The sequence below is a fragment of the Mixophyes fleayi genome, chromosome 3 (genome assembly GCF_038048845.1).
Source record: "Mixophyes fleayi isolate aMixFle1 chromosome 3, aMixFle1.hap1, whole genome shotgun sequence".
Lineage (NCBI taxonomy): Eukaryota > Metazoa > Chordata > Amphibia > Anura > Limnodynastidae > Mixophyes > Mixophyes fleayi.
In genome coordinates this window covers 334,333,290-334,346,896 of record NC_134404.1, presented here as the reverse complement: position 1 = coordinate 334,346,896, position 13,607 = coordinate 334,333,290, and the positions used below count along the sequence as shown (strand labels likewise).

At 41.1% G+C, this 13,607-nt stretch overlaps 1 protein-coding gene across 7 annotated transcripts in view; it reads right to left on the bottom strand.

The window, feature by feature from the left end:
- MIA3 (MIA SH3 domain ER export factor 3) overlaps positions 1-13,607 on the bottom strand; it is a 55,922-nt gene that overhangs the window by 9,071 nt on the left and 33,244 nt on the right. For 6 of the 7 annotated variants that reach the window (XM_075204289.1, XM_075204292.1, XM_075204291.1 and 3 more), the window contains exons 11-24: positions 13,166-13,276; positions 12,229-12,300; positions 11,726-11,830; positions 10,765-10,887; positions 10,534-10,648; positions 10,382-10,437; positions 9,044-9,134; positions 8,216-8,354; positions 7,460-7,561; positions 7,213-7,273; positions 5,883-5,918; positions 3,650-3,717; positions 3,007-3,104; positions 2,659-2,796 (exon numbers count right to left, since the gene is read on the bottom strand). In XM_075204289.1, the coding sequence (XP_075060390.1) occupies positions 2,659-2,796; positions 3,007-3,104; positions 3,650-3,717; positions 5,883-5,918; positions 7,213-7,273; positions 7,460-7,561; positions 8,216-8,354; positions 9,044-9,134; positions 10,382-10,437; positions 10,534-10,648; positions 10,765-10,887; positions 11,726-11,830; positions 12,229-12,300; positions 13,166-13,276 (1,315 nt within the window). The remainder of the gene's footprint in view (positions 1-2,658; positions 2,797-3,006; positions 3,105-3,649; positions 3,718-5,882; positions 5,919-7,212; positions 7,274-7,459; positions 7,562-8,215; positions 8,355-9,043; positions 9,135-10,381; positions 10,438-10,533; positions 10,649-10,764; positions 10,888-11,725; positions 11,831-12,228; positions 12,301-13,165; positions 13,277-13,607) is intronic. The other variant, XM_075204288.1, reaches the window with a different exon arrangement.

Sequence of the window (13,607 nt, the reverse complement as noted above, 5' to 3'; positions counted from 1 at the left end):
CTAAGTCTGGGTACACACTACAGTGTTATCAGCCGATTATCGGGCCAATCACTATAAACGACCGTTCAGACCCTTATCGCATTAGTGTGTAGACTGCAATGACGCACGATTATCGGATCGCTTCATTTGAATTTTAAACGGGACTAAAAATCTCGTTCAACGATGGAACAATGTCGTTCGAATTAGGAGTGTGGCCGTACTCGGGACCGGCAGAGTCCATAGATCTCTATGCAGTGTGCAGAGTCACCATCTTTTCAGCCGATGGTTATGACAGATGAAGAGCACAGATCTGACGCTAACTCTTGTAAAACGTGTACAGTGTGTACACAGGAATCAGTCGCTGATCGGGACTTTTTTTTTTTTTTTTAAATTGGTCGTTGGTAAAATCGTTGGAAGTAACAAATCGGGTGAAGATTTCTGTAGTATGTACCCAGCCTAAAACCTGAACCACGTCACTAGTTCTTAATAAAATTCTAGATTAAATGTTAGATGAGCCACAAACTAGCAGCCCCCGCTGTGTGCAGGCGTTGGGTCCACTTTCAGTAAGTGTCATGTAAGTGTCACAGGGAGAGAAGACCTCACCAGCCATACTACTACTACTACCAGGACTCTGTACCCAGTACAAGCAGCTGAAACAGGGTCGTCACAGGGAGAGAGGACCTGACAAGCCATACTACTGCTACTACTACCACCAGGACTCTGTACCCAGTACAAGCAGCTGAAACAGGGTCGTCACAGGGAGAGAGGACCTGACAAGCCATACTACTACTACTACTACTACTACTACTACCAGGACTCTGTACCCAGTACAAGCAGCTGAAACAGGGTCGTCACAGGGAGAGAGGACCTGACAAGCCATACTACTACTACTACTACTACTACTACTACTACCAGGACTCTGTACCCAGTACAAGCAGCTGAAACAGGGTCGTCACAGGGAGAGAGGACCTGACAAGCCATACTACTACTACTACTACTACTACTCTGTACCCAGTACAAGCAGCTGAAACAGGGTCGTCACAGGGAGAGAGGACCTGACAAGCCATACTACTACTACTACTACTACTCTGTACCCAGTACAAGCAGCTGAAACAGGGTCGTCACAGGGAGGGAGAGCGCTCACTGCCTAAGCCACCCCATCCTAGTCACCCGCATTTCACCAACCTCTGAAAGCAGCTCCTATAACATTACATGGTAATTACAAACCTGTGAACCCACCTGACAGAGATTTTAGCTTAACATTCCCTATGACAAAGACATTAACTGAACAAACTGCCACATTCTGCAGACTACCAAAACTTCACCTCAACCTAACCCAAAACTAAACATCTAATTTAGAGTGGAGTTCAATGAGTTATTAAAAATGAAACCGTACTTACCGTGACTGAGCAGGGTCCCCGACAGCTGTAACTGTCCCAACTCCTCTCACCTCCGACCACTTGGTCATGAAGGATGTTTTGGAGACTCATAGACAACCAAGTTTCACACAGGTTCAGAGACAATAGGTGAAGGCGTGAGAGGGTTACAGCCATCGGGGGCCCCTGGTTGTTTTGAAGACCGAAGAACCAATCAATCTTGTTTAATATTAACTCAAAAATTCCACCCCAAACTAAATTTTTTACGTTTTGGGCGATCACACTATGATACATTTCCACCCCCAAATTATAGTCAATAATAATGCGGCTATAATATAATTGTGTTTTTATTAAGTCATATGAGGAGAAGAAACGCATGTAGTTAATAAAACTCAAATTCGGATCCCAAAAAATGAGACACGAGAAAAACTTATTGGAAAAACGTATTCCGTTAACATGTCGCCTTTGGAAGCCTGAGGAATATGCCCTTGTAACGACCTTCAGCATTGACTGAACACTGTTACGTATTTAGGGACCAAGCTCCGGTTTGATATTGGCTGGTCTAAGATCTCCCTGATGCCTTCTCTTCTGCCAGACACTTAGATACACAATAGAAACAGGACAGCGTCCTTACTTAAGAATCACTTAACAAGCTTTTTGGGTGAGATCATGAAGGAGTATCAAACAAAACACAATTAAACTCTGCCAAAAAGTGTCAGATGTCCCCCCCACCCACCCAACCAAACCTAATGTGGCTGCTGGATCATGTGATTCAGAGGATTAATGTATCGTGTAGCCACAACTCAAGATTTATTCATGTTAAAAGTTCACACAAGAGACATACAATAAACAATATTCTCCTTTTACTCCATACAAGGGCTAAGTTAGGAATGGGGGCCCATGTATGAAAACAGATTCTAGGCATAATTTATCAAGGATAGTCTGTTTCTTAATAAAGTTTGTTCTTTTAATTCTCGGTCAAATTTAAAACGGCCATATTATTAAAGCATTTATTGCCTTTAATATAATGGCCAAAATTAAAAAAAAGACAATCCTTAATAAATAATGTTCTCCGTTTTTTTTTCTCTAGTGGGATTTAGAAAATGAAACCAAACGATGCCACTTTTCATAAATGCAATTTACATGTGGATTACGCAAGTCGCACATGAAGATTATTAATACTGTTTTATAGCATGAAATACATTGGTAACATCTTTGTTATGTTTCATTGTAATATCTTTAAATGCCCGATATAAAACCCTGTGAACAGATAATGCTATATCAGCATATGGATGTCACTAACCAAAGATACCTTTTGAGTCCTCTGATCTGTTGAGGTTGGCAGAAGCCGATCGGACGGACACATCCATCATCATTGGAGGGGACGGTGCCCCTCCGCTTACCGGTGAAGGGCCAAACGAGCCGTCTCTGCTCAGAGCACCTAAAAGGAAAAGAACATGAGAAAGAACTGTGAGAAGCAGGAGCTCTACACACACAGGTGTTTCTGCATCTACAATTATTTGTCCGTTTCTCAACCGCACCACTAATTCTATTTGGACCTGAATTACATTTTCAAAGAATAGATATAAAAAATAAAATAAATGGAATCTGATGGACGTATGAAGAGAATTGGATGGAGGGCTGATCGTACCTCTCCTTGGTGCAGGCTGGTGCTCGGGTCTCGCTGGAGTCGGTTTAACAATCGATGGTCTCTGGAGAGCTACGATCCTTTGATTTACTTCAATCAATCTAGAATTAGTAATAATCATTACAGCAGGGGATAGATGTTGGCCAAAACCTAATCTTATTACTAAAACAGATGTATACTGATTTTTGGGAGTGACCACACATGAGGAAGGAAACCGAGATTCTCAGGGAAACTGAGGTCCTCAAACATACAATGGATTATAAGGTGTTGGTCTAATCACTACTTTGTGCTTGGGCTAGCGATCAGATGCCTGGATTGGAAACATGTTGGCCTAGACCCTCCCACTACAAACTTGTCTACCAATGCCCTGTGCTGCTGTTAACATTCAATGTCTCTGACTGGCTGCAGGTTTCTAATCACTTATACATCTGTGTATCCCGGATTCCAAAGAATGAATATAATAGGTTTGATTTGATTAGGGTAAGAAGAACGAACAAGTGTTAAAACGCAGTTTTTAACATAATTATTAACATCCAATAGTCTCATGTTTCACGTGGGAACAAATTGCTCATTTCATATAAACCCCAATAAAGAAATAGAGAATGTCTCTTAATAGCTATGGTGACACTAATTAAAAGGGACTTACTTTTGTCTTAAATTCGCACACTCTCGTTTCTCCTCAGCCAACGTTCTTTCTGCTGTCCGAGCAATAAGCTGGGGGAAAAAATGCCCAAACGTTACACACAGTACCTGGCTAGGAGTTTACAATGCACACTATGCGAAAAGCAGGTCTAAACAGGAAAAAAATTAAATAATATCTACAAAGTATTATTAAAATAAAATGGAAAACAAGAGTGGGAAGTGTTAATAAAACAATGCAACATCAAAGTCCAGATTGGCAAAACTTTTATATCTGCTGTAATTGAAATAAAATGTATCACCGCTTCCAAACAGACAGGAAAACACTTAGAATGTTAAGTGTGCAGAACAAAGTCTTATAGAAAGGAAAATGATGAAACATAATCCTGTTATCTACATGCTGAAATATACAGTGTTATCTAATGTACAACATGGTTTCGTTCTTAATCAACCCTCTCTGGGTACCGCCATGGGGGTACAAGTGGCACCAAACCCAAAGTTCCTGTTTTTGGACAAAACGCCACTTTAACGCTTGCAGTTCTGTACCTTCTGTGTGGATAGAAACATAGAATTTGACGGCAGATAAGAACCGCTTGTTCCATCTAGTCTGCCCATTGTTTTATTAACCTATGGTAACCTTAAACCTTATTTGATCCATTATGCTGTATAAGGATATCCTTATGTTTATCCCAAGCATGTTTAAATTGCTCTACTGTATTACCCTCTACCTCCTGTGATAGGAGGCTATTCCACGTATCCACTACCATTTCTGTGAAGTAAATTTTCCTCAAATTTCCCCTGAACCTACTTCCCCCCCAGTGTCAGTACATGTCCTCGTGTTCTAATACTTCTCTTCCCCCCAGTGTCAGTGCATGTCCTCGTGTTCTAATACTTCTCTTCCCCCCAGTGTCAGTACATGTCCTCGTGTTCTAATACTTCTCTTCCCCCCAGTGTCAGTGCATGTCCTCGTGTTCTAATACTTCTCTTCCCCCCAGTGTCAGTGCATGTCCTCGTGTTCTAATACTTCTCTTCCCCCCAGTGTCAGTGCATGTCCTCGTGTTCTAATACTTCTCTTCCCCCCAGTGTCAGTGCATGTCCTCGTGTTCTAATACGTCTCTTCCCCCCAGTGTCAGTACATGTCCTCGTGTTCTAATACTTCTCTTCCCCCCAGTGTCAGTACATGTCCTCGTGTTCTAATACTTCTCTTCCCCCAGTGTCAGCACATGTCCTCGTGTTCTAATACTTCTCTTCCCTCCAGTGTCAGTACATGTCCTCGTGTTCTAATACTTCTCTTCCCCCCAGTGTCAGTACATGTCCTCGTGTTCTAATACTTCTCTTCCCCCCAGTGTCAGTACATGTCCTCGTGTTCTAATACTTCTCTTCCCCCCCAGTGTCAGTACATGTCCTCGTGTTCTAATACTTCTCTTCCCCCCCAGTGTCAGTGCATGTCCTCGTGTTCTAATACTTCTCTTCCCCCCAGTGTCAGTGCATGTCCTCGTGTTCTAATACTTCTTTTCCCCCCCAGTGTCAGTACATGTCCTCGTGTTCTAATACTTCTCTTCCCCCCCAGTGTCAGTGCATGTCCTCGTGTTCTAATACTTCTCTTCCCCCCAGTGTCAGTACATGTCCTCGTGTTCTAATACTTCTCTTCCCCCCAGTGTCAGTGCATGTCCTCGTGTTCTAATACTTCTCTTCCCCCCAGTGTCAGTGCATGTCCTCGTGTTCTAATACTTCTCTTCCCCCCAGTGTCAGTGCATGTCCTCGTGTTCTAATACTTCTCTTCCCCCCAGTGTCAGTACATGTCCTCGTGTTCTAATACTTCTCTTCCCCCCAGTGTCAGTACATGTCCTCGTGTTCTAATACTTCTCTTCCCCCCAGTGTCAGTACATGTCCTCGTGTTCTAATACTTTTCTTCCTTTGTAGAATGTTTCCCTCCTGCACCTTGTTATAACCCTTGGTATATTTGAAAGTTTCTATCATGTCCCCCGTTCCCTTCTCTGCTCCAAACTATACATATTAAGATCTTTTAGTCTATCTGGGTAAGTTTTGTGCTGTAGACCATGCACCATTTTAGTTGCCCTTCTTTGTACAGTCTCTAATGTATTTATATCCTTCTGGAGATATGTCCTCCAGAACTGGACACAGTATTCTAGATGAGGCCGTACCAATGACCTATACAGTGACATTATTACTTCTTTCTTTCTGTAACATACTACTAAACTTTGATTCGTCGTACTCACCCAATTTTCATGTGCCTTTTTTTCATGACTGGCAATCTTAAGAATGAGGGGAAAAAAATAATTAATAAATAGTCAGTACAATGGGAAATAGAAACGACTTGGTCTCCATTTACTTCTATCACTCTCTGGGTATCCAGCAGCAAAATTATAGACTCAATATGAATCATAAGTTATATCCACTCTCCCCTTTACTTGTAGAGCTCAGAAACGCAGAATATTTAAAAATGATAGTGGCCTGTGGTTTATTCACAGAGTACACTTTTCCTGATCAATTTTTACTATAGTACCAATTACACTAGCCCTGAACTTCCACTCCACCCCAAACCGTGAAAACACTGCACTATTCATAAAGAACTATAAAGCAGATCAGAATAACACAACACTTTTGCTTGAATTAATAAAGGGAAAGAGAAGAATGTCTCTGCTGGTGAAAGTACTGGAAGTCTGTAAATTACTACAGCTCAAGCCTTTAAATTCATATCTCCATTTCATTATACGCTGATCATACCTAGATACTATATTTGTCAGTAGCACATAATATAATCCCTTTATTACACAGTTCTGCAGACTCATGTCAAGGTTATAGATCGGAAAATACATCACACACTGAAAATTATAAGGTTAGTACAACTCAGACTCTGTGCTCTGCGGCCATATAAAGGCACAAAGCTACAGACTGATTGTTTACAAGTCATGGAAATAGGTTACAACAGATATTTACAGAAGCTTCTACAGGGGAGATATATTATAAACTACTGTAATTAATATATGTATAAACTGAAAATGTTGATGTCTTTACTCTAGTGTACCCCCCAATCTAAATATTAGTCACCTCGAGTCGAGGCTCAGTGTGAAAGAGGGTCAGTGTAAAATTTTGAGCAGCTTTTGCAGGGTTATTCCCGTGTCACTCCCGGGTTCCCTGTGCTGTGTGAACAGTGCGATCCAGGTTTTTCCCCCCCAGGTGTCATCGAAAAGTTTAAAAAAAAAAAAAAAGTCACCAACACAAGAGGAGCCAATCAGAGCTCATCTTGTGATGTTGCCAGGGAGATCTGCGCAGACCCGTATTCAGTGTGACCACGGTCTACCCGGGTCCAAGGTGCAGTGTGAACGGGGTCTCTGAGCTGGGATGCTCTGTGACAAGGCAAAAACCCAGCCTGAAAAACCCTGGGAAACTGAAGGGGCAGGAATGTGAAAGTGGTATAAATGGTCTGTCTTATGCTTAGATAGGGTCACTAAAAACCATGGCAACATCTATTATCTTTATAAAATTATATTAGGGGGTACATAATATCATAAATAAATACGAGACCTAGGAATCAGATTGTCGCACCTGGTTCTTAAAGGATCTCTCAGTTTTCTGCAGTTCCTCGTCCATCTCTTGAATTCGCTGCCTGTTAATTGAAGAGATTTATTGCAGCAGGTATCATATAAAACATGTCAACATGTACATTTTGACATATGCGGTGTCTAAGTCAGAAAGAGACATTTTGCCGAGTGTATGTTGTATGTGTGAGTGCGCCACCCACAATCCCACACATTGATTGCGCTCACACAGGATGAAACAGAAGAGAACCTACTTGTATATTTTCACTTCCTCACTGGCAACGACGGCTTTTTCATCCGCTACAGATAACTTCTGTTCCTTTTCCTGCCGCTCATACTCTTCCTGAGTCAGTTTTCTAGAGTGAAGGGAATAGAGAAAATATCAATGATGTGATTCAGCAACAAATCTAGACAGATATCGCATTTAAAGAGCGAACCATTATTTCTCAAGTTTTACCAGTTCTTTGGTGCAACCAGCCAGGGCCTCCAAAGCATCAATAAAATCCACAAGAAATAAACTTGGTACAAACAACCTGGAGAAGGACTTAATGTAGGGGGATGAAGGACTCATCCCCCTACATTAAGTTGTCTCTATAAAAAGCCCAATACACGAGCTTAATACAGAGTTTAGAAGGATTGAACAGATGTCCATTTAATCTCAAGAATTAAACAGTAACATTTGTTCTTTCTAGGATGCCTAAAAAAATACCTATAAAAGATTCTATCAATTAGCTCCAGATAAGGGGTATTTTACAAGTGTTTCCCATTATACGTCTCATTTGCTGCCACTTCTCCCCGGTATAACAGGTCTCATGTTGATTTCCTAGCCGGTGCAATAAAACTAGGTCTGTCACAGACAGTCAGGCGCCACCGGGCGGCGCAATACCGGGCTTACATACATGTAGTACCCTGAATGTTCACAAAGGGTTCATTCACATGACACTCAATGCAAATGTATAATTTCGGTAAAGAACGGAGTGCAATAGACACTAGTATTTATGGGTACTTACTTCTGCAGCGCCATCTCCTTCTGCTGATACAGCTCGGTGACGATCTCCAGTTTCTGGCGCAGGGTTTTGCATTCGTTATCCAGACACGACTTGTCCGACTGCAGGAAGCTGTTATTGTGCTCCAATTGCTTAATCTCCTCTAGAAGACATTGGGAGGAAGACAAAATGTGATTCCTCATTCAATCTAGAAACACCATGAATCAGACCAGTGCTCATTACCTGGAATAAAAGACACCGAGCATTGGTAGAGACCACCTATTCCTACCAAAACAGCTGGGGGGGGGGGGGAATTGGAAAACATAGAAGACTGTTGCACAGCTGGTGCCCTTGAGAAATCTGAGATTAGTTTCTCTCCTTGGGTAAAAAACATTGAATGAATTTAACACGCCGCAGCGGCCACCCTTTTGTCTCCAACAGATCTCATCTGGATCAGCCCTCCCTCCCCCACCAACATTTAAATTCTAGGTTTCCTCAATGGATCCTCTCTGATTTTCTTTTCCCAAATTTCAATTCTATTCAGGGTCAATTTGCATAGAAATAAAGTATTAACCTAATCCCTCTATCTTCAAGGATAAATCCTTAGTGATATCACGGAAGACAGACCTGGGTAGTTCATTCATCCCTTAAGATTCGGAAATATTTTATCAATTTCACTTAATTTCCAAGTGCATCAAACATGTTCTATAAATTGTATTTATTTTATGCTGGTTAGACCTCATAACAGGAGCAAGAAGCCATTCTTCATACTTTGTGGGCTTGCTCAATGTTAAGAGATGAGGAAATGGTGCAAGTATTTGATTTCTATTGGTCTTTGCTCTCCAATCCTACCTTCCAGCTCGTGGCGTGCAGAAATCTCATCAGCCAGCTTCCTCTGATATAAATCTTTTTCTTCCTCAATTATCGATAGTGTTGTTTTCACCTAACACAGGAACAGTAAGAAAGAAAACACCTCAAAACCAAATAGTAACCACATCCTTTTTACAAAGACATTAACTGTGTTTTTATACCTAAAATAAAGACATAAATCCTGCAGATAGATTCAAAAGAACATTACACAGAACACAAAGTGCAAAAACAAATTAACCTTAAACTAATTTGTCTCGTGTCATGCCAGGGGTGAAGGGGTAAGGCCTAAGGCAGGCCTGTCCAACCTGCGGCCCTCCAGATGTTGTGAAACTACAAGTCCCAACATGCCCTTCTAGCTATCAACTGGCTGTCTACCGGCAAAGCATGCTGGGGCTTGTAGTTTCACAACATCTGGAGGGCCGCAGGTTGGACAGGCCTGGCCTAAGGGAAAGGAGTCTCATTATTTAGTATCTATGCAATGGGCCTATAAACCATTGTTTCCTCAATGAAACGTGTGAGAAAACAAAGTTCTTCATCATTGTTGATAAAGTAAGTTGTCAAAATGATACAATTGTACACAATTGGCACATTGTTCTGTAATTTTTAACACATGATCAGAGCTAGGTTTACATTGGCTGCCACTCCAAGCAAGACTGTAACTAAAATAAACGCAATTACATAAGCAGGATGTTTATCTACAGTGGATCCAACATAACATGGCTCTATATGGCTGGGTACACACTACAGAAAATTTCTCCCGATGCGAAATCTTTACAGACAATTAAAAAAGTCCTGATCAGCATGCTGGTTTATGTGTACACATGATACACGTTTCACAGTCAGATCTGTGCTCTTCATCTGTCATAACCATCTGCTGAAAGTATCATGACTCTGCACACTGCATAGAGATCTATGGACACTGCCGGTCCTGAGTACATACACACTGCAGGATTAAAACATCGTTCCAACATTGAATGAGATTTTAAGTCCGGTTTAAAAATCAAATGAAATGATACAATGTGCTTTGAAACGATAATCGTTCATCGTAGCAGCGGACACACTGAGATATAGGGCTGAATTGGCCCGATAATTGTCTGCAAACCCTGTAGTTTATACCCAGCCTTAGTCTGTATGGGGGCAGTGCACCTACTGATCAATCATTCTGCAGTGAAGAGCAATTCTGCAAATAACTAGAATGTAGTAAAAACCATTTAACACATTAAAAAAAGACAAAAAAAACCCCCAAACACTTGAATCTGTACATGTAATGGGTTCAATCTCTTCCTTTTATCACTAATAAAGAGGACAACGCATGCTTACCCTTGAGACATCCATCATTTGTTTAATCTGCATCTTCATCTTCTCCTTGCGTTTATCTGGATAGAAGATAAGAAGAACATGTCTATCTATAGCGGCCCATACAGTGAAACACTCTACAGGGCAGAACAAGGCTCAACGAGCCGCCAAGTCACCTGGCAGCTCTCCGTTCTCCAGCTCTCCGCTTCCAGCCGGCTGCCAGCCGCTGTCCTCTCCTGCGCCAGAGTCTTCTTCCAGCTGCTTCAGCTGCACGATACAGTTTGTCAGGACCTAGAAACACAATGTTAAATAAGTTGGCGTCTACAATCAGTTTTGAGAAACTTATACACTGTGACATTCTATGGCTATGTCTCCAGCATTATAAGGGGATTAAGAAGATCTTGCACCTCAATCTCATTTTCTTTGTAGGCCAGAGCTTCCTCCAGGTCTTTATGAGATTTCTGCTGCAGTTGGATCCTCTCATCCATCTCCCGCTGTCTCTCGCTCCATCCATCAGCTTCTTGCAGAAGCTAAAACATCAAACATTCAACTTCAGGAAATAATATAGAAGAAACTAACAAGTTAGTGATTAGCAAGACGGGACTCTGGGGAACATGTGGCCAATCAAGAACAATGGCCTTCAGACCAAACTGGTTTCCCCTCGAGGAATCTTGTAATGTCTGTAATGGAGCAGGGAGGTAATACTTTGCTTTTGAACAGAGCACACAGGGTAACAGCGGGTAAGCACTTCCTAATGTGATTCATCCACGGTTCATATGTAAACATTTAATTTTAGGGATTTCGTGGCCCATTAAATAAATTGTTAAGACACTTCCCACTGCTGCCAAGCCTCAGTGCTGACTAACTCACATAGGGCTGAGTCATTAAGGAAATTAGAGCAAAAAAAAAATTAAATTTGCCCCCTTGCATTGTAACATGGTTTGTCCAGGAGCAAATTAGTTTATTATTTTGCATATAAAACAAACAGCTGCTTTTTCATATAGCACAAAAATACTTAAACTTTATTTTTACACTGAAATTTAAAGTTGATCTAGGACAGGCCCTATCACAGCTATAAAACTGTCCCCACATTTTAAATTTACCTCCCCCCTCCAATGCAACATGATTTTGCGTAGGTGCAAAGTTACTCTTTTTTTTTTTGCTTTACTTTCCTTAATGACTCAGTCCCGTAATGTGTTTTGGGCCATGGATATCCAATCCCAAGATTACGTGAGGCCAGTAAGAACCGATACACATTTCTGCTCTCACTAGAACACTGTTTAGCAGCAAGAAACGTCTGCGGTTACATTATGTCTACTGCTGTGTAGAAATGACACAGAACACGACGAAATAATTTTTTGGCTGTACCTGTTCCTTCCTCTCCTTCAGCCGGGCGTTTTCCTCCTGCACGCTGCGGAGATCGCTGCGCACTTTGTGCTCTTTCATTTTTACCTCATTTAATGCAATTTGCAGCTGAAACAAACAATGGAGACTCGATGCAATTGGAGAAAAGAAAGATAAAACGAATGCTAGTCGTGCACACTGACATCCAGGTGTTTGGCCCAGTTGCTGGACAACCAGATCTGTGAGCAATTTGGGCACATTAAAAAAATATTTCATTGTACAGATCTGATTGTTCAGTGACTGATCTGAACAATGAGTGAGGTCATTAACTAAATAGATTTATAAATACGTCTGCAAACATAACAATATGATTTTTGGGGATAAACTAACCTTTAGGACCTCCTCACTTTTCAATGATTAAATTAAACCAATAGTTTTTCTGTATTTTTTTTTTTTTTTTCAAAAACATGATTATTATTATACATTAAATAGATGTTAAACTAGTGTCATACATGAGGAGAGTTTACCTCTGAGAGTTCAGCAGAGTGTTGTACAAATTTCTCCGTCAGTTGCTCTATAGATTTCTGCCCTTCGTAAATCTGCGGAGAAGATAATAAGGTTTTTCTATAAATCCTCATAAAACGTCCTATCACCTGTTATTCTGCATGGGGAACCTTATTTCATTACTCGTGTAAGACAGCGATACAGACGTCATCCAGTCTCACCCATTACCCAAATTGTACTGAGGACTTGTGTCCATGAGAGCTACTACTTCATGGTCCTTAAATACAAAGTTCACCTCTGCAAGCATCCAGGCTTAACTAATGGATCCCTATGAAAAGGTGGATGCACTACAGTGGTGACTTTTTGGCATCACTTATCAGGCATCTTAATATTGAGAGTGCAGATTTTTTTAATGGGGGTCAACTTAACACTTGACTGCAAAGCAAAGCCTTCAGAGGGGTAACAGCAGCATGCAAACAAATCTCTAGACCAGGCCTGGCAAACCTGTGGCTCTGCAGGTATTGTGAAACTACAAGTTCCAGCATGCTTTGCCAGCTATCAGCTGGCTGTCTACTTGCAAAGCATGCTGGGGCTTGTGGTTTCACAACACCTGCAGAGTCACAGGTTGGCTATGCCTGCTCTAGACTGTGCTTTTGCTAATGACATATTTATTCTCCGTGGGATCTAACCTGTACATTCAGTTAAAGTATTAACAACTTCGTCATCACAATTCTCTAACACCCGTAATGCGAAGTTTGCACAAACACAGGGTGCGTTATTGAGAAAACAACACATATGTTATTGCTGTTTTAAGGTCATTAAAAGGGTTCAAAATGAAAACAGCACAGAATGTGTGGAAATCATTGACTGAGACCACAGCAGGGATTGGGCTGTGGTCTCAGCGAGATGTAACTGCTCAACATCTGCATGAACTTAGAAAAACACTTTGACCCAACTCACCATTTCCTGCTTCCTCTTGTTCTGCTCCTTCTGAGACTCTAAGTCTTGAAGCAAGTTCCTCATTTTGGTGTCTATTTTTTTGTTGCTATTCTTGAGTTCCTTAATAGTCACCTTTTAAATAGGAGAACACAGACATTCACTTTAAATACAAAAACTTATTTATCTGTAAGTGCGTTTCACTCACATAGTATAATACTACAATAATCCAGCACGTTCATGCACCAGGAGCAGCCAAATCATTCCTGTACACTGGACATAATTACCCAAATTTCTTAACACTTATTTTGTATATTCCTTTGTGGAGATGGAGAAATAACACAGAATGAATAATCTGAAATCCTAAACGTCTGCATACATAAAGTGAGGGTGGATCAACAGAACAGACTTCCTACATCATATATATATATATATATATATATATAACTAAATACTGGAACATAAG